Source organism: Phragmites australis, chromosome 11 (genome assembly GCF_958298935.1).
Source record: "Phragmites australis chromosome 11, lpPhrAust1.1, whole genome shotgun sequence".
NCBI lineage: Eukaryota > Viridiplantae > Streptophyta > Magnoliopsida > Poales > Poaceae > Phragmites > Phragmites australis.
The window spans coordinates 8896942-8914281 of NC_084931.1; the positions used below are offsets into that span (position 1 = coordinate 8896942).

General features: G+C 44.2%; 2 protein-coding genes across 3 annotated transcripts; both read right to left on the reverse strand.

The window, feature by feature from the left end:
- Positions 1-6213: 6213 nt before the first annotated feature.
- On the reverse strand, positions 6214-9885 carry LOC133885082 (cysteine-rich receptor-like protein kinase 10). Of its 2 annotated transcripts, XM_062324716.1 has the most exons (7): positions 8836-9883; positions 8373-8507; positions 7834-7964; positions 7551-7761; positions 7176-7413; positions 6933-7083; positions 6215-6854 (listed from the first exon to the last, which is right to left on the reverse strand). In XM_062324716.1, exons 1-7 carry the CDS (start codon positions 9689-9691, stop codon positions 6513-6515), a joined length of 2064 nt encoding a protein of 687 aa, XP_062180700.1. In that variant the 5' UTR covers positions 9692-9883; the 3' UTR covers positions 6215-6512. The 2 variants fall into 2 exon arrangements, with proteins under 2 accessions (XP_062180701.1, XP_062180700.1); XM_062324717.1 differs by lacking the exon at positions 8373-8507 and having other exon boundaries at positions 6214-6854; positions 8836-9885.
- A 1111-nt stretch (positions 9886-10996) lies between these two features.
- Positions 10997-15354, reverse strand: LOC133885146 (cysteine-rich receptor-like protein kinase 6). Its single transcript, XM_062324801.1, has 7 exons — positions 14375-15354; positions 12843-12968; positions 12519-12649; positions 12238-12448; positions 11879-12116; positions 11653-11803; positions 10997-11562 (listed from the first exon to the last, which is right to left on the reverse strand). The coding sequence occupies exons 1-7, from the start codon at positions 15234-15236 to the stop codon at positions 11224-11226; spliced, it is 2058 nt and encodes a 685-aa protein (XP_062180785.1). The 5' UTR covers positions 15237-15354; the 3' UTR covers positions 10997-11223.
- Positions 15355-17340: the final 1986 nt, after the last annotated feature.

Genomic DNA, 17340 nt, shown 5'->3' on the forward strand with positions numbered 1-17340 from the left:
GGGGTAGGGTGGATGGAGATCTGGCTGGTCGGGTGGGGACTTAGACCTCTAGTTATTCCCGAAGTTCGGATCCTTGAGGGGATCCAACGTTTCCGTTGACATGCTCAGTCACACTTGAGCTAGGTCTCTTTCAACCATTTTCCTCCTAATGTTGTACAAATCACTCCTCGGCTTCCTTGTGCTATTTCTTCCTTTGCAAAGGCGAAATCCGGTCTTCACAAACTTTCTCACAGCGCAACACAAATGTGTTGGTGGCTCGTGAACGACTCCTAGCCATCTAGGAGTCCTCAATCACCAAGAGAAACAAATGCAAACATAAAAGCTTGGAGATGACACATAATGCTCAAAGATCAACTTTTTCTTTCTAGCACTCAATGTCTCTTTAAAATCTCTCTCAAAAGATGGAACACTTTCTTAGGAGAGGAGAGTGGCTTTTTGCTTTTGAGAGTGCTCAGATTCGAAATGGCAGGGTGATTGGAGTGGGAGGGGGAATGGGTGTATAAATAGATCCCTTCAAAAACTAGTCGTTTGACACCTTTTCAGCTCACATCAGATGTTCTGATCCCCACGATCGAAACATTCGATCAGTTCAAAATATTAGAATTGAACTTCAAAACCCAACCCAAACCCGATAAAAACAACACATCAGAGCATCTATTGTAGTGGATCGGAACATCTGATCCAAGAATTAAATCGAAATATAAATGTTCATGTTAAAAAAAAAACCAGATGTTCTGACCTTGATCAGAACATCCGATCCAACCATCAGAACGTCCAATGTTGGATTTTAATTCAAGATCGAGAACCTAATCGTTGAGAAAATTGGACTATCCGACGTTAGAATTAAATTCCAATCCGAGAACTCCATGTTTTGAAATTTTGAACTATCTGACGACATCGGAACATCCAATGTTACAGTCAGAACTTCTGACTTCACAGAGAACGCTTTGACTTAGTGTTTGTGTTGTGAACTTGTGTCACTCTGTAAACTGAGTGTAGCTCTTTATGAGCACTAAGTTCATAATCAAACCATGATGTTGCACCCCTCTTAGTAGTACAGCTATCATATACTCAATTTCAAAAACAAAAGTGTACTTAAAAGAGTTACATCATTCGTGTCTTCTTTCTTCAATTTTTGGGAGTCACCAACGTCGTGTCGTCTACATCAATGGGACTTTTACCTATTCAAATACTCATTGAATACATTAATCCCTTAATCGGTTGTCGTCAATCATTAAAACCCACATCAGAGCCTAGATGTACTTTCAACATCAAGCAAACACTGTCTATGCTCATACGACACAGACAAACATCAAGAAAAAACTGTTTGTGAGTATTGGCTCTCCGTGGCAGTTTGTAAACTACAAACAAAATTGTTGTCCCTGAGATCAACGTCACGGGGCTACCTACGGCCCCCCTTATGGCGAAGGACCATTTTTGACGCGTTTGTGACCTCATTGCTAGGGAGAGGGTGCCATTGTTCCTTAAGAAGTGGAAGCTCATCGGTCATTCAGAGGCGGAGGCACTATTTGTGTGCCTTGAGAATTATTTGGAGATGCCACAAAATATGAGAGAGCTTGTGATGAGGAAACCTTTGGGAGTGATCAATAAGGCTTGAAGGACATTCAAAAGCCAACAAGTTAGAGAGTACGTTGATCGCAATCAGGAGCCGTTTGAGGACTATAAGTTCATAAAACATGAGGATTGGGCTGCCTTTGTTGAATCGAAGAGTTCAGAGGAGTTCAAAGCAAAAAGCAGCAAACACAACGATATTCGGGATCGCAACAATCACAACCATAGGTTGGGCACATGTGGGTACGAGGGGAAAAATCCTTCAATGGTAGAAGAAGAACAAGAAAGCTAAGAAGGAAGGTCGCTCGGTGCCATTTTCTGATATTTCTGAGCGTCGTGCCTGGAATTGGTTGCAAGGCAGTGCATCCATGGGACCTAGTGGCGAGATCATCTTCAAGAGTAGCGAGATCCAAGAGGTCTCTGAAAAAATCAGAGAGAAACAACTAGAAGCTAGCAAAGGGTTCTTCATCGGTGTTAGGGAGAAGGACGTCATCTCTGCTACCCTCGGAAATCCTGAACATCCAGGTCAGGTTTGAGGACTTTCCAGTTATGAGGGTTGAAAGTATGGATGGCTTGAACATTGTGAGTTGTATAGGAAGAGAAAGAGGAATGAGCCCATGGACATTGAGCAGCTATCTCAGAGGATTCGGGTAGAGGTCACTAAGGATGTCTTGGCCCGTGTGAGCAACTTGCTGTAGGCACAGAGACTTTAGATTGTACTAGTCAGTGGAAGCCATGTTATTCTAGGAAAGAGTTGTTGTGCATCCATTGAGGTGGAGCAGAGTTGCCACGATCCCATAAGTGACCTTGACGGGCTCACACCATGTGCCCTCATCATTAGGCCAGGCAGTTTCACCATTGAGGTCGCAAGGGGTTAGGTGCAGCCACTACAAAAGACACTGCATTGTGTTGAGGTGTGGCAGGGCAATGCAGTGGTTCAGGTGGACATGGTCCATCCCAACTTCATGGCACACAAGTTGGAGATCCCACCTAATGATGAGATCATAACTCTAGAGGAACTGCAGATGATCAAATGGAAGAAGAGTGGCATACAGTTAAACCCTCTAGTGCTCAGCATTCTTTCCCTGCCACCAAGTGCTCCTACACAATCACCTCCAGCCCCTGTAGCATTTTTAGCACCGACAGCCTTTTGTGAACCTAAGGAACCTGAAACCAAGAGCATTGAGAAGGAGACCGAGGAACAGCAAGTGCTGCAACAGGATGTCGTGCAACCTATTGTGCAGAAAGAGGTGGCCTAGAAAGAGCCGCAGGATGTCCAGTAGAAAGTAGTGGCCCAGGAAGAACCTCGTGTTCCAGCCATGGAACGTTGTACGAACCCAAAATTCGAGTATGGCCAACCGATCCTTTTCCGCCTATGAACTCGCAGAGGTAGGTCCTGCATGTACTGATCTCCAGAATTATTACATGGACCAATGCGAGAAGAGAATAGAAGATATCTTTGTCAATTCTGGCCTGAACCATTTCTACTATGACGGAGGCTACTTCCCCGTCGGCTTCTATGATTTGTTTGACCTCTTTACCCTTGATGCACTGAACATGTCACTTTTGAGGGCCTTCACATTGTAAGGACTTTCAAACGCACCTTTAAATCATTCATACCACTATATATATGACATCTAACTTATTTTTTATGTATATATAGGCACATGATACAAGAAAATAGGGTGAGAAAAAAACCTATTGCATATCTTGACTCCAGTATTCTCTCCATACAAAGCATCAGGTCTGACAAAAAATGGGTCGCTAAACATGTTGTTCATCAATTCTCACATTTCAAGGGCAAGGAATACTTTATGTTTCCCTATAACCCATGTAATCATTGGGTTTTAGTGGTTATAATTTCTAAAGTCAACAAGGTGTGGTACATGGATTCCATAAAGGCACATCTACGTAACTATGCTACACTGCAAAATCTTATCGACACGTGAGTTCTATCAGACTAGCACTTAAATATATATTGTTGTTGTATGCATGTAGAGCTTTTGATTCATAGGTCCACCTCAAATGAGGCGCACAGCTGAAAGGATCAACCAATCTGCACAATTCCTTCAAATATCCTATATAGTAAAATCTTTTAAATACATTCTTATTGTTACTATGTGTCCAACCCACTTTACACAAATATATTTCTATGTTTTCCAGTGCTACTAGCAACCACCGGTCAACTCATGTGGCCTCTACGTTGCCCACCACATGCAATGCATCACTGAAATGAGCAGCCATAAAGATGCAAAGGTCATACATCATCACTTTTAGTTCAATCTTGATTTACACATGTTCATTACTTACATTTTTCCCCTACTGACAGACTTTTAAATTGCCAACAACCCAATTGCCAACTGAAAAACTTGCTAAAATCCGAGGACGACTCGCCCTTTTCTTACTTTCTCAAGTAATATCCAAGAAAGGGGAGTTTCATTCAGATTGGTGATGCATGGCTGCATTTAAATTATGAGATGTATATGGATAGTGCTATATCTGATGTGTATGCTACATTGTGCAACTAATTTGGTAATGAGTTCGGTACATGTGTGAAAGAGTGTTGTTATATATTGTGTAACTTTGATAATGAATTCTATTTAATTTTGTGCTCTATGATTGTCATATGTGTTTGTTATATTAATTGCGTATATATATATCATTCATAATTTTATGAGATTGTAGTATGTCCAGATGGCCGCCTGAGAGAAAAGTTGGTGTTGGGGGGATTAGAGACACACAGACGGTTTTTACACCAATAGATCTGAAATATATACATAGAGACGGTTCTTAAAGTAGCATGTCTGTAAAATTTGACCTGAAAGGCAGTCTGTGTCACATGACATAGACGATTTCTTAAGAACTCCGTCTGAAACCATAAGCCAGGCACAGACGGTTTCTAGAATCTCTGTTTGAAACCATCTGAAAGGCACAAATGGTTCTGCACAAAAACCGTCTCTGACAGTACATACAGACAAACGGTTACTGAAATAAATCCATCTATGATACCTACAGACGTAGTTGTTAATCATACCCGTCTGTTTGTACCTATATTACTGATAGAGTGATACCTGTTAGTGACAAGCACGAAAATATAGACACTTTTGCATAGACGACAACCAAACCTGTCTGTGATAGGGTTTAACAACCGTACGTGATAACCTGTTATGAGGTATTGTGAACATGGATGATGTTATCTACTGATTAGTGGATTGATACAGGTATCAATATTCATGTTTGTACTGATATTTCCATGTTTTCATCTTACCAGGTTGAATGAGGTTCCTCCATCTTGATGGAGAACAGGTCGCATGCTTCTGTTCAGGGTGTTGACATGATAGATTTAAAATTTACTTTGGGGAAAATCATGGGCCTAAAGAACATGCAGCATGCCCCCTCAATAAATAAGAACCTCGTCAGCGGATCCCTTCTTTGTAGAGATGGGCTCAAGTTGGTGTTCGAGTCGAATAAAGTAGTCATGTCTAAGTATGGCCAATTTGTTGGCAAAGGCTATGACAACAGAGGCTTGTTCTGCTTGTCCCTTTCAGATTTCTGCAATAAAGTTGTGAACCATGTTTGCGATTAAAGTAATGGTGTTGTTGAGAATTAGTAGAAAGGGCAATGCAATATTTTTATGGGGTAGGGATCACCTGGCCATTACTATTGATTATAAGATAAAAAAGAGAGACACATGATATAGAGAGATTCAGATCTCCCGGAGGATAATTGCCCTATGTCCTAGTATTATCTTGAGACTTGTTTTAACTCAAGAAGGGGATTATAATGTATGATGTCTATATATAAATCCTAAATTGTTCGGCGAGTTCTTCAATATAGTCTTGAGGATTGAATCTCCATGAGTTGTGTGCATCAATTGAGTTGAGTTGAGAGAACTTGTCTTGGTGATACTCTCTACCCTGGTTTATATAGTCAGATGGTAGAGGGGTCGTGCCATACTCAGATTCCTGAGCATAACTGATTATGACTTGTCCTTCCTGTGATATACGAGGTAACCTTTCCTTAATCAGGAATACCTTCTGTACATGGAGATTTTATTTCTAGAAGCACTACAAAAAAAGGGTGATCACTGTCGGTTCCAAAACCCCATCACTATCGGTTTCAACTATTCTGATAGTGATAGGCACCGATTTTCACTGCTGGGTCTAGAACTGGCAGTAATAGATGTTCTGGGGAGCAAAAATGAAACGAGTCGGCTCTGGCTCGAGCCAGAGCCACCACGTGTAGCCGCTCGGCCGCCCACGCCGTGTGAGCTCTGCCGCCTTCGCACTCGCTCGCAGCTGCTCGGCCGTAGCCACTCGCCCGCACGCTCGCCGTCGCACTCACCTAGAGCCACTCGGCTGTCGCGCTCGCCCATTGCCGCACAAGCTTCGCTGCACGCCTGCATGCATGGGAGAGAAGCAGCATGCATGGGAGAGAGGAGGAAGAGATAAGGTATGGAGAGAGAGAGGGGGGTAGAGAGTAAGGTTGTGCAGAGGAAGGAGGAGACCGAGCAGGGTGAAAATATTAGTGTGTGGATGTGAGCCGGCCGAGCGGACGTGAGCCAAAGACTGATTGAACTAAAATTTCTGGTTTGCATCATCAGTGGCGGTTCGTGGCTAGAACTGCCACTGCTACTCGATATCAATGCCGGTTCTTTGCGGCTCTATTATAGTTCGAACACGAGAGTTTAAGAACCGGCAGTGATACATTTGTATTACCGGTTCTTGCACAACCGACAGTGATGAGCTACTATTTATGGTCGGTTCTGTATTAATGAAGGTAACCGATTATTTCTAGAAGGTCGTACTCTCTACCCTGATTTGATTAACCTACTGAAGAATCATATGACACATGTAGAGCATACATATCATGCTTGGATTTCTACCGTATTTATCAATAAGAATATTCGATGAGTGCATGGTTCATTCGAAGGCTCATGCTCATCTTGGTTCGAGCTCTGTGAGCGACGCCTCATTTGGCGACATTGTTGCCTTCGAATTCCTGGTGGACTGGAACACCCTGGGATAGGCATCCGAGTAAACATCAGCAACATCTTCCACCTCCTGAATGCAAAATGTTGGCCTTGACGGGGCCTGGAGGGAGACGGTGTCACTGCTAAGCATGACGTTAACCGACGACATCATCGGCCTATCTTCAGGCCTGTCCTGAACACACATTAGCCCAACGTTGACAAGCTTCAACATCTGGTCTTGAGGAGCTCGGCGGGACAGGAATGGATCCAGCAACTCTTCGATTGTTCCCGTGGTCCAATGCTCCCATACCTGCACATATGTCGCAAGTTATCGGACTGTTACTAAAAATTAGTTCCGTATAGGCTTGTGAGCTGCAGAAGTACTCACAAGATTTAAGAGATCAACAGATTGCTCCGAGTCAGCGAAGCTACTGTTTTTCTTTCCGGTGACAATCTCTATGATTAAAACACCAAGACTGTACACGTCGGACTTGACTGAATACTTCCCGCGCATCGCGTATTCTGGTGCCATGTATCCACTGGAATATGAACCAAAGATTTATCATGGGCTAATATACCTATGGTACCTTCTACCTTGATGTTTTGTCAAGGAACTGCAGAAAATACTTACTATGTTCCAGCAATGTGACTAGTGACACCTTGGGATTGATCCCAGTCGAAGAGTTTTGCTAAGCCAAAGTCTGAGATCTTCGGGTTGTAATCGAAATCAAGTAGCACATTGCTTGGTTTGAGGTCTCGATGAACTATCTTCAGTTGAGACTCTTCATGTAGATACTGCAAGCCTCGAGCAACTCCCTTTATAATCTTGAATCTCTTCCCCCAATCCATCTCTTTGCTTTTCTGAGAATCTGTCATCCAAACAAGAAGTGTTTTCGGTTACTAGTAAAAAAAGAAAAGAAAGAAGAGATGTCTTTCTTTTGTGGCACTAGCGATGCTGCCAGTGTGAATGAGTTATTTTGAGAAATGGCTCATGAGAGAAATGTACCGAAAAGAATGGTGTCCAGGCTCCTGTTTGGCATGTATTCGTACACAATAAGTTTCTCATGTTCTTCCAAGCAAACGCCAATGAGCCTCACAAGATTTTTGTGTTGAAGCTTGGCAACTAATACTAGCTCAGTTTTCAGCTCTTCTACCCCTTGTCTGGAGCCAAGTGAGAGTCTCTTCACTGCTATTTCTTGACCTTCAGAAAGTACTCCCTGCGCGTGTGAAGACACTAAGCTCATCAACTTCTGCAAATAACATGACCGGATTTAAGATATGACTGTTACCTTATAAACTGCACCGAACCCTCCTTCGCCAAGCTTATTGCTTCCAGCGAAGTTATCCGTTGCTGCCCTTAGCGTCGAGAGGTCAAGAAGGAGCGAATCGATGCTGTTAATGCCATCTGGATTAGTGGAATCTGTTGGAAGAAAACAGATACACGTTGATACAGCTTATAAACACAAAGTTTCTTTCATGAAATTTGATTACCTCATAAGCCGGTGATTGTATAATTTTAATATTGATGCCATTTTAGAATGCGTTGAATAAATGATTTAAAACTTTGACCATTAACACACAAAACAATAAGGTTTCTCATGAAAAGTATATTAAAAGAAATTATCAAAAATACTTTCTTATAACTTAAAATAACAATGTTTCAATATGTGTAGTGGAGAAGCCATGCCTATGTCTAAAATGACAAGTAAAATAAGCAGATGGAGTACAAAGAAGTGAATCACCGTTCCCCTGCTGGTAGACCAATTGATTCATTAACTGTGTTGCTATAGCTAGGTTAAATATTATAAATGAGCGTAGCCGGGCTTACATGGTGTTGCTGAGGGCTGTCTTGCTTGTGTTTTCCTACTCCAGAAACAAAACCATGTTACCGTGAGAGCTAATATTGCAGCAGCTAAAGGCAATGCAATGGCCAAGACCCATCCTGTTCTATGTCCTGTTGTTCCTGCGAGGTGCAAACAGTATCGTCAGATGTGTCACATATTAGCTAATGCCTCCATATCGTCAGCACATCTCTTACACACACACACAAAAAAAATCACGAGCTTCATGAAAAAATAAGTTACAGTGTGCTATTTTGGTACACCTCTTTTACAAAATATACATCTATATTTAGCGTTCCAATTAACTTTGATTTATGATTAGTAGTCTTTAAAAGGTCAAATGAGTAGCTATGAAACAAGACTGTTCAGTAATTTGTACAAAAGAAAACATCATATGAAAATCATTACTGCAAGTCTGCAACATAAGCACTTTCTGTTTAAGCAACTCACCTTGGCCGTTCACCGGTGGCGTCATGTTCACTGGCGGCGGCACAGGCGGCCCCGAGAGTTGAAGCAGCGGGCGACCAGAGAAGAAAGAAGATGTCTCGAACCGGAAGTTGCACCGCACCCCGAAAACTCTCCCGCCATGCTTCCCGGTGAAATACGTGGGCGTTATCCTCCTAATAATTTTCCCGAGGCACGTCCGGCAGTCGGTCGCCGTCATGTCCGGGGTGCACTGCGCCAACGAGTAAATCTTGGGATAAGTCTCGTCGAACTCCTCTTCCCCTGTGCCGAAACGCCTGACCGAGTCCGTCGCCGCGTAGTCCGCGGTGGCGTTGACGAGCCGGCCGGAGGCAGCATCGAACGCCGACGCCGCCGCCGAGCTGACGTTGTCGTAGCTCCAGGCGACGTATAGCCCCCTGTTGTCTGTGGTGTTGGCCAGGAAGTTCCAGTCGGCGTAGCGGAGGATGCAGGGGTCGCCGTACATGGTGGCTCCCTTCTGGAGCGCGCAGAGCTGCTGCGCGTTCTGGAACGCCGTGGCGACGCAGCTCGCGCACGAGGAGGCGTTGGTGTCGCCGCGGCAGAGCGCGAGGGCGTAGACGACGTCCGGCGGCGTTCCCGCGGCGCCGGTGGCGAAATGGGCCGGGGAGGAGGACGCGTTCTCCGGGAGGGCGGTGGCGAGGCTTCGGATGTTGGTTTGGTAGGCGCTGTTCTCCGTATAGTTCCCGGCGGTGTCGTTGCACAGCTGCCACGGCAGCGGTTGCGCGGTGGCGAGCGGCACGTGGAAGAAGGAGAGAAGGACGGTGGCGGTGGAGGCGACGAGGCAGTAGGAAAGAGCATGATGGCAGTGCATGGCCATCGCCATCGCCGTGGTTGTGAAGCCGTGATGGCGAGGAGACAGGAGAAGCAGTTTACCTACTGGGCGTAAAAGAAGAGCAGTGAGGCTAGACCGATGGAGAGTTGACCGGCAAGACTTGCGGGGTTGAATCCAGACGGTGATGCAGCCTGCAGGGCACTGATGCTACCTTTGCGATACAGATTATTAGGTTGTATGACAAATGGAACGGGTCAGATTGCGTATGGGACCGTATGGCTAAAGAAGAGTCAAGTTGAACAAAGAAAAATTGTACACTACCATAAACATATTTTCCAAAGGCGGAGAAGGATACAAGTCCAGATACAACTAGGTTGCATGGCATCATGGACAACGAAAGAACAAAGAAGAGTCAAGTTCAACCAAAGAAAAATACTAGCAAAAATGTCTTCTGGAATTAGGATGCGATTAGGTTTCATGGCAGGTGGAAATTGTTGAATGAGGAGGATTCTGCATTTACTTTTGCAGTACAAGACCAGGAGAAAGCCATATTGCAGACAGCATCATAGTACCATATGTTAACATCACAAGCACTTTAACAAATTGTACCATTGCAGAGGTAATTAAATATGGTTTATCGTAATGAATGGAATAAACATGTCACCTATATAAGTGAATGATGAGTGATATAGTTGTTGTACCACATTCAGATTAAGTGTGCATAAGTCTTCATGGAGCATTATTGAAATTGGGAGTAGATACTGAACTCATGTCAAAGAACGGCCTACCCTTGAAATAAGAAAGAACATTATATATTTATATAGTACCATATTAGAAACAGCGGTGATGATCAATCAGATAACAGGCATAGAGTAAGATCCCACAAATAGCAGACCCAGCGATCGGCCGGATCGCTAGCCACATTTGTTCAACCATAGTCATTGTCACAGCTTTATTTATGTGTCATATAGCGACCTGAAATTGGGAGCGAATAAGTCCTTTCCCTACAGTAAAATGCAATGTTTTCCACGTCAAGTAGGTTACGTGTAGTGTTGAATATTGTGACACTCGTACCTGTTGAATATATTACGTCGAATATATATACTAATATGTTACATGTTGTACTTGAAGGTGTAATTAGTGATATATTTAGAGTTAGTATTAGACTCTTGTAACCTAGTCTTAATACGAGAGGAGAGTCGTTGTTGTAACTATGACGACGTAACAACGGATCCAAGGGGAGTTGATAGTTCTGCTGATGTCAGGATCCGAAGTAGCTATTGTTGCTACTACGGGGAGAAACATCTGTAGTCATATCTTAGAAATGTAAGTTTCAGCTAAAAAACCTTGTTAACAAATATCATTCCTCTGATGTCGTGTGTGATCTCACGTGCATTGTCTCGATGGATCTATTACTTTCACATATTTATTTCCTAACCGTACCTCTGTCATAGTACCGTATAACGTTAACATCACAACGACTTTTACAAATTGCATGGACAATTCAGCCTTATCTCGAAGAACGAGAAAAGAAATACTAGCACGCAACTGATTCGGCAATAATCTGCTTGAACAGTCAATACTCATCTTGGCAAGAGCTCAGTGACTGATGCTTCGTTACATGACATTTCTACTGAATTATCGGTGCACCCTGAAGCTCCTGGCCGTGTTGCTGAAATGGAGCTGTCATTCGCAGTAACCTCCTGCATAAAGAAGTCTTGCCTGGAAAGAGAAGGGAGACGCACCGTGCTGCTGCTAAGCATGATGCTTACCCACGACATTGTCGGCCTAGCTGCAGGTTTTCTCTGAACACACAGTAGCCCGATGTGGATGCACTTCAACATCTGCTCAATGGGAGGATGGTCGTTCCAAGATGGATCGAACAACTCGATGACATTTCCCCTGGTCCAGTGCTCCCACACCTGCACCAATATGGTAAATTAATTAGTTGAATATTATTATTGGAATTTAGCTGCGTGTGAAGAGTTTACGAGCAGTCTTCAAGTACTCACAAGATTTAAGAGATCAACATCTTGCTCGGTGTTAAATGAGCCACTGTTTCTTCTTCCTGTGACAATCTCTAAAACCAACACACCGAAGCTAAACACGTCTGACTTGATTGAATACTGACCACGCATGGCGTATTCTGGTGCCATGTATCCACTGAGAGAAGGGCATAACTTTACAGGTTGATATATTTTGATAAATCTTATTAGGGACAAGGTTGAACGTACTTACTATGTCCCAGCAACACGAAGGGTGACATATTTTGATTGATCTTCTCCAAAAATCTTTGCTAAGCCGAAGTCAGAGATCTTAGGTACGTAATCGAAGTCTAATAGAATGTTGCTTGCTTTCAGGTCCCGGTGAACTATCTTCAGTTGAGAATCTTCGTGGAGATATTGTAATCCTCTAGCAACTCCATTGATAATATTGAATCTCTTTCCCCAATCTAGCTCTCTGTTTCTCTCAGAATCTGTCATTAAAACAAGAAATAGCATTGCTCTAATTCTAGTCAAGCTTTTGGTGGCCCTTGCACTTCTCGCACATTGAGAAATTTTACTTTGAAAAAGGTACTATTGAGAAAAGCAATTTACCAAAAAGAATCGTATCAAGGCTTCTATTGGGCATATATTCATAGGCAAGTATTTTCTCATTATCTTGCAAGCAAACACCTATAAGCCTCACAAGATTCTTGTGGTGAAGCTTAGCAACCAGAACTAGTTCACTTTTTAGCTCTCCTATTCCTTGTCTAGAACTCTGACAAAGCCTTTTCACCGCTATTTCTTGACCATCAGGTAGGACTCCCTGTCCAAATAAAGATAACATCAGAAAAATTGTAGCCAACAAATAAGATGCATACGGTGTGCTTTTGTACCTTATAAACTATACCAAACCCTCCTTTACCGAGCATTTTGCTTTCGGCAAAGTCTTCAGTAGCAACTCGTAGTGTTGATAGATCCAGAATAAGCATATCAGCACTTTGAATGCCATCTGAACTAATTGAGTCTGTTGGAAGATAAGTACACAATGATGCAAAGTAAGCCTATATGAGTCTTTCAGGAAATGATTTGCAAGAATGAAATTCGGCTAAAAATGTACATACTATGCTCAAAAGTGCTCATTTTGCTACTGGTCCGTCTACCGATTCATTAATTGACTTGCTATTATTTCATATTTTAAAAAGTTTATGTGTACTTACAAGGTGGAAAAGATTCTGCTGCTGATCTTCTCCTCCTCCAAAAGCATGTCACAGTTATGGCCAGTAGTACACCGGCTATAGGCATCACAATTGGCAGGACTATAGCTGTCTTATTTCTCGATTTGTCTGCAAATAAATGCCACAATTTCATATGGTACTATAAATCTTTCAATCAGAGCTTTAACTTAACCCGAATAAAAAGTTCATCTGCCTGAACATGTATATTTTGCGAATTTTCTTCTATACATTTTGGAAACAAGAGATTTATGCTTCCTCCCGTAAAAAAGGTTATGTTTTGAGGTACTTGCAATCAGATGTTTCAAAATATAGTTGTCGATATCTTTAAGAACATTTAGAAAATATACAAGAGAATATTGTGTAGACTCATCTCATAAAATACTTTCATAATATTACAATTTCTCGGATTTTAAAACTACATTACAACATTAATTGGTGGTCAAAGTCGTATTTTGAGGATCATGTCAATTTCCAACTTATATTACCTAAGGCCTGAGGGAGCAAGTTTCACAGCTGTGGCCAATTTGCTTTGTTCAGAAAATAATTGGAATGATTGCTTTTTAGCTCGTTCAATAATTTGAACCCAGCCTCTTCCGTTCGTCAGGTCAAACGGTTCAGCAGGGATACGGCTAAAGCGCTACAGTAGAAAAGGGCGGCTGGGATCGAGAGAAGTCCTGATCAGCAAAGAAAACTAGACGGTATATTAAAATGATCAATGGCATAGATAGCAAGTTGTTGTTTGTAAGGGCCTTATTTCTCGCTTGTAGCTGGTCTGTATGCTACAAGACAATATCTCTTTATTCTCTTGTTTCTTTTTCCTTCAGCTTAGAAAAAATCCTACACGACGGCGACATCACTGTACTTTATTTTCCTTTGGTGATCGTTATTTGACATTTCTGGAATGCTAAATTGTCAATGACGTCTTAGATGTTTTTGTTGGCTTTGGGTACTCATTCCGATGCAGAATATATGTCATTTTAGGATTGTTTTATCAAGCTGTTTAGCTTTGATAATCAATGTATAACGATTGAATTTCAGGAAGCTACACGTATGAGGTAAAACCTATCACAAATCACTTCTGATTTGGTGGGCTTCAGTTTTGAGGTCTCGTTTCAATTTCAAAAAATTACACTAACTGTGTTCATGCCATCAGAAATCTACACTTTTTGGGCTTTTCGTTTAGGTGCTGCCAGCCCGGGGAGGTGGTTTGGGCAGGACGGGTCCGGAGGGCCGGCGGTGAGCCAGTGACGCGGGCGGTGTGGTGAGGCAGTGATGGTCCGCCGGCAGCGGGGCGTGGCAGTGGACGGTGGTATGCAGGCGGCGACAGCGCCGATGGCTTCATTGGAGGCGGTGCAGTGGGACGGTGGCAGAGGTCGAGAGGCCGGACGGGAGGACAACTAGCGTGGGAGTTGGGAGGAAGAAGGGATGGGGAAGAAGAGGCAGCGGGCTGCTACTGAAAGCTCGTTAGCTGCCTCCATAAATAAGTATAAACCAGTTTTGTCTGTTCAACTTACCTTGTCTTCTGGTCGCCGGTGGTGCAGGTGCTGGCGGCGTCGCCACGAGCTCCGGAAGCTGCAGAAGCGAGCCGCCGGAGAAGAAAGGATACACCTCATACCGGAAGTTGCACCACACCCCGAAAACTCCCCCACCATTCCTTCCGTTGAAATAGTTGGGCAGCTGCCCAATAATGGTGCTAAGACAGGTGCGGCAGGTGTCCACCGTCCTGTCCGGCGTGCACTGCGACAGCGCGTAAATCTTGGGGTTGCTATTGTCGAAGCCCTCCTCTCCCGTGCCGAATCTCTTGGACGAGTTCTCCGCTGTGTAGTCGGCGGTGGCGTTGACGAGCAGGCGGACGGCGGCGTCAAACGCGTCCGCCGGCGTGCTCACGGCCTGGGAGCCCTGCAGGATGTACGTGTCGACGATGTAGTCATTGTCCAGGAAGAAATTCCGGTTGGAGAAGCGGAGCTGGCAGAGGTCGTAGAAGATCATGACGTCCTTGAAGAGCGGGCACCCCTGCTGCGCGCCCAGGAAGGCGGTCGCAACGCAACTCTCGCAGGCGGAGGCGTTGGCGTCGCCACGGCAGAGGGCGTGGGCGTAGACGACATCGGGGATGGAGCCGACGCGGTCTGTGGCGTAGAGGACGGTGGAGGAGGAGGCGTTCTTGGGGAGGGTGGCAGACAGTCGATTGATGTTGGCTTGGTAGATGCTGTTCTCCGTGTAGTTGCCGCTGACCGGGGAGGGGCCGCACGAAAGCCACGGCGGCGGTTGCTCTTGAGCGAGGGTGAGCGGCGCATGGAGTGCGGCGAGGAGAAAGGTTGCGGCAACGCCAGCGAGGTGGGAACAAAAGCGGTGTTGCGTGGGCCGCCGCGTGGCCATGGTGGTCGTCGTGTTGATTGCTGTGGGGGAAGAGGTTCGGGTGTATCAAATATCAAGAAGAGGTGCGTGATGCGTCCGTGGAGTTGTGTGGCATAAAAATGTTGATTTGACCTTTTTTTCTAGAATTTAAAAGATCGTTACTACCTGTTTAAAAATATCATTACTGTCAGTTTTTAAAATAACAGTGATAATCCGTCAGTGATAGTTGGATTATCACTAAACCGATACCTCCGGACACTTTAGGATTTTCTGCAATTCTCAAGTATATCTCTATCTACAGAAAGAGAAACCCTAGATTTATCTTTAAGAACTAGAAGGAGGACTTCAAAATATGTACAGCACCTCCATATATATATGGAGTTAAGGGGCCTGTAGAGAACAAGCTAATACGAGTTAAACCAGAGCCAATAGAAGTTGAAGAAGTCACTCAAACCTTTTGATAAACTAGAAGACACCAGAAGCCGAGTAAGGAAGTCACCGATTAGGTTTAGATCCATCTAGGCTAGCTACATACCCCCTTGTAATAGACTCAGATAAATATAAGATGAATATGGCGTAGGTTATTATCCTTAGGGAGGCTCGAACCTATAAAAAAACTCTCGTATGTTCTCTAGCAATTCGTCTACTCAAAGCATCTCTTATTTCTTCAGCAAGTTCATTAGATCGTTCACAAATTGTCGACAGCTGGCGCCGTCTGTGGGGGTCATGACAATAGGCGTTGAAGAATCTACACAGAATATGTCGTCGGCGTCACCCAAGCCTTCGTCGAGAACCAGTTTTTTTATGAGGATTTCTACTACAACTTTACACCTCTTCCTTGCGAATCGGTGATCGATCAGGTGAATTTCGACGACGAACTTTCTGACGACGATTCTAGCAATGAGGTAAGTCAATTTATGGATCAGTACGCCAAAGATTATGGCATCGAGTTCGAACCACTTGGTTGTCAAGACAACTATGAATGTTTGATTCACAGCAAGATGGGATCAATTCCTGCAGGTTCTGACAACATGGATTGTCAAGACACTAAACCGGAGCAATATGATGAAACATCCATGATGGATCTAGATACTTCCTCCAGTAGAGGTTACCCTGAGAGGCTTTCATCGTCGAAGATAGGGGTGACGGTCTGGGTAATCATGACGATGATCCTACAAATAGGTAGGGTCCTTCGGCTCCGAGTGCGGGCGATGGTCAGCTTCAGATGAGCACATCTCCCTCGATCCTTAATGAGTCCCAGTCTTACCATCTCCCAACCATCAACCAGGGGTTGAACGCTTTAAACCTGCAACCGCTAAATGGGTCCTTCTTCTACAAGAGGCCCTCATGCGTCCTCCAACCATAGATCTGGCTACCCCAGCCGGTAAGAATTGGATGAACTCGGAGATCGACTTGACAAAGGAGGTCATCATCCAGGTTGAGAACACTCATCTGGCCCTAGTCGGGAACATTGCTAATCGGGGCAGACCAGGCAATCCCCCATCGCGAGATGCATTAGACTCGCAGAGGCGTAACCCCCAGAACAAAGCTTCCTGGGATGATAATCGGGCGAATAACCGTTGTTATGACTCACCATTCAAGGGTCATCTGATCAGTGACTTACGCGAGGTCATCAATGACCGCAAAGGCACCTGAGGGCCTCTGAAGGGGCTCTGTCTACTCCTCAGCGATCTAATCGGGGAACATCCTGACATCAATAAAATCGAGACCAATCTCTATCTCCATGGGAGAAACTTCTGAGGCTCCTGGAACCAAGCAAGGCGCCATCAACGAATGCCTAGCCTTCTTGTTAGATCTACGGAACATAAGCTGGCCGGCAAGGTTCCACCCCGGGATGATCGAGAAATAGAATGGACGTACAAACCCCATTGAGTTTCTTTAGATATATACCACGGCCATCCAAGCAGCCGGTGGGGACAGGAAGCTAATTGTGAAATACCTCCCTACCGCTCTCGAAGGGGCAGCCAGGATTTAGTTGACCAACCTATCGCTAGGATAATCTACTCGTGGGAACATCTTTACGATGTATTCTGAGCCAATTTCCAGGGTACATACGTTTGCCCCGATACAAAAACATAATCTCTACCATTGCGAGTAGATGAAG

Bases quoted from the DNA above. Each gene is read 5' to 3' on its own strand.
- LOC133885082 (XM_062324716.1), bottom strand. From the start codon at position 9,691: ATGGCGATGGCCATGCACTGCCATCATGCTCTTTCCTACTGCCTCGTC. The intron at 8,508-8,835 runs GTGAGTTGCTTA...TGCACCTCGCAG, and splicing joins GCCACCGGTGAACGGCCAAG to GAACAACAGGACATAGAACA. The intron at 7,762-7,833 runs GTAACAGTCATA...TCACACGCGCAG, and splicing joins GGTTCGGTGCAGTTTATAAG to GGAGTACTTTCTGAAGGTCA.
- LOC133885146 (XM_062324801.1), bottom strand. From the start codon at position 15,236: ATGGCCACGCGGCGGCCCACGCAACACCGCTTTTGTTCCCACCTCGCT. The intron at 12,969-14,374 runs GTAAGTTGAACA...ATTTATTTGCAG, and splicing joins ACCGGCGACCAGAAGACAAG to ACAAATCGAGAAATAAGACA. The intron at 11,563-11,652 runs GTGAGTACTTGA...ATATTGGTGCAG, and splicing joins ATGTTGATCTCTTAAATCTT to GTGTGGGAGCACTGGACCAG.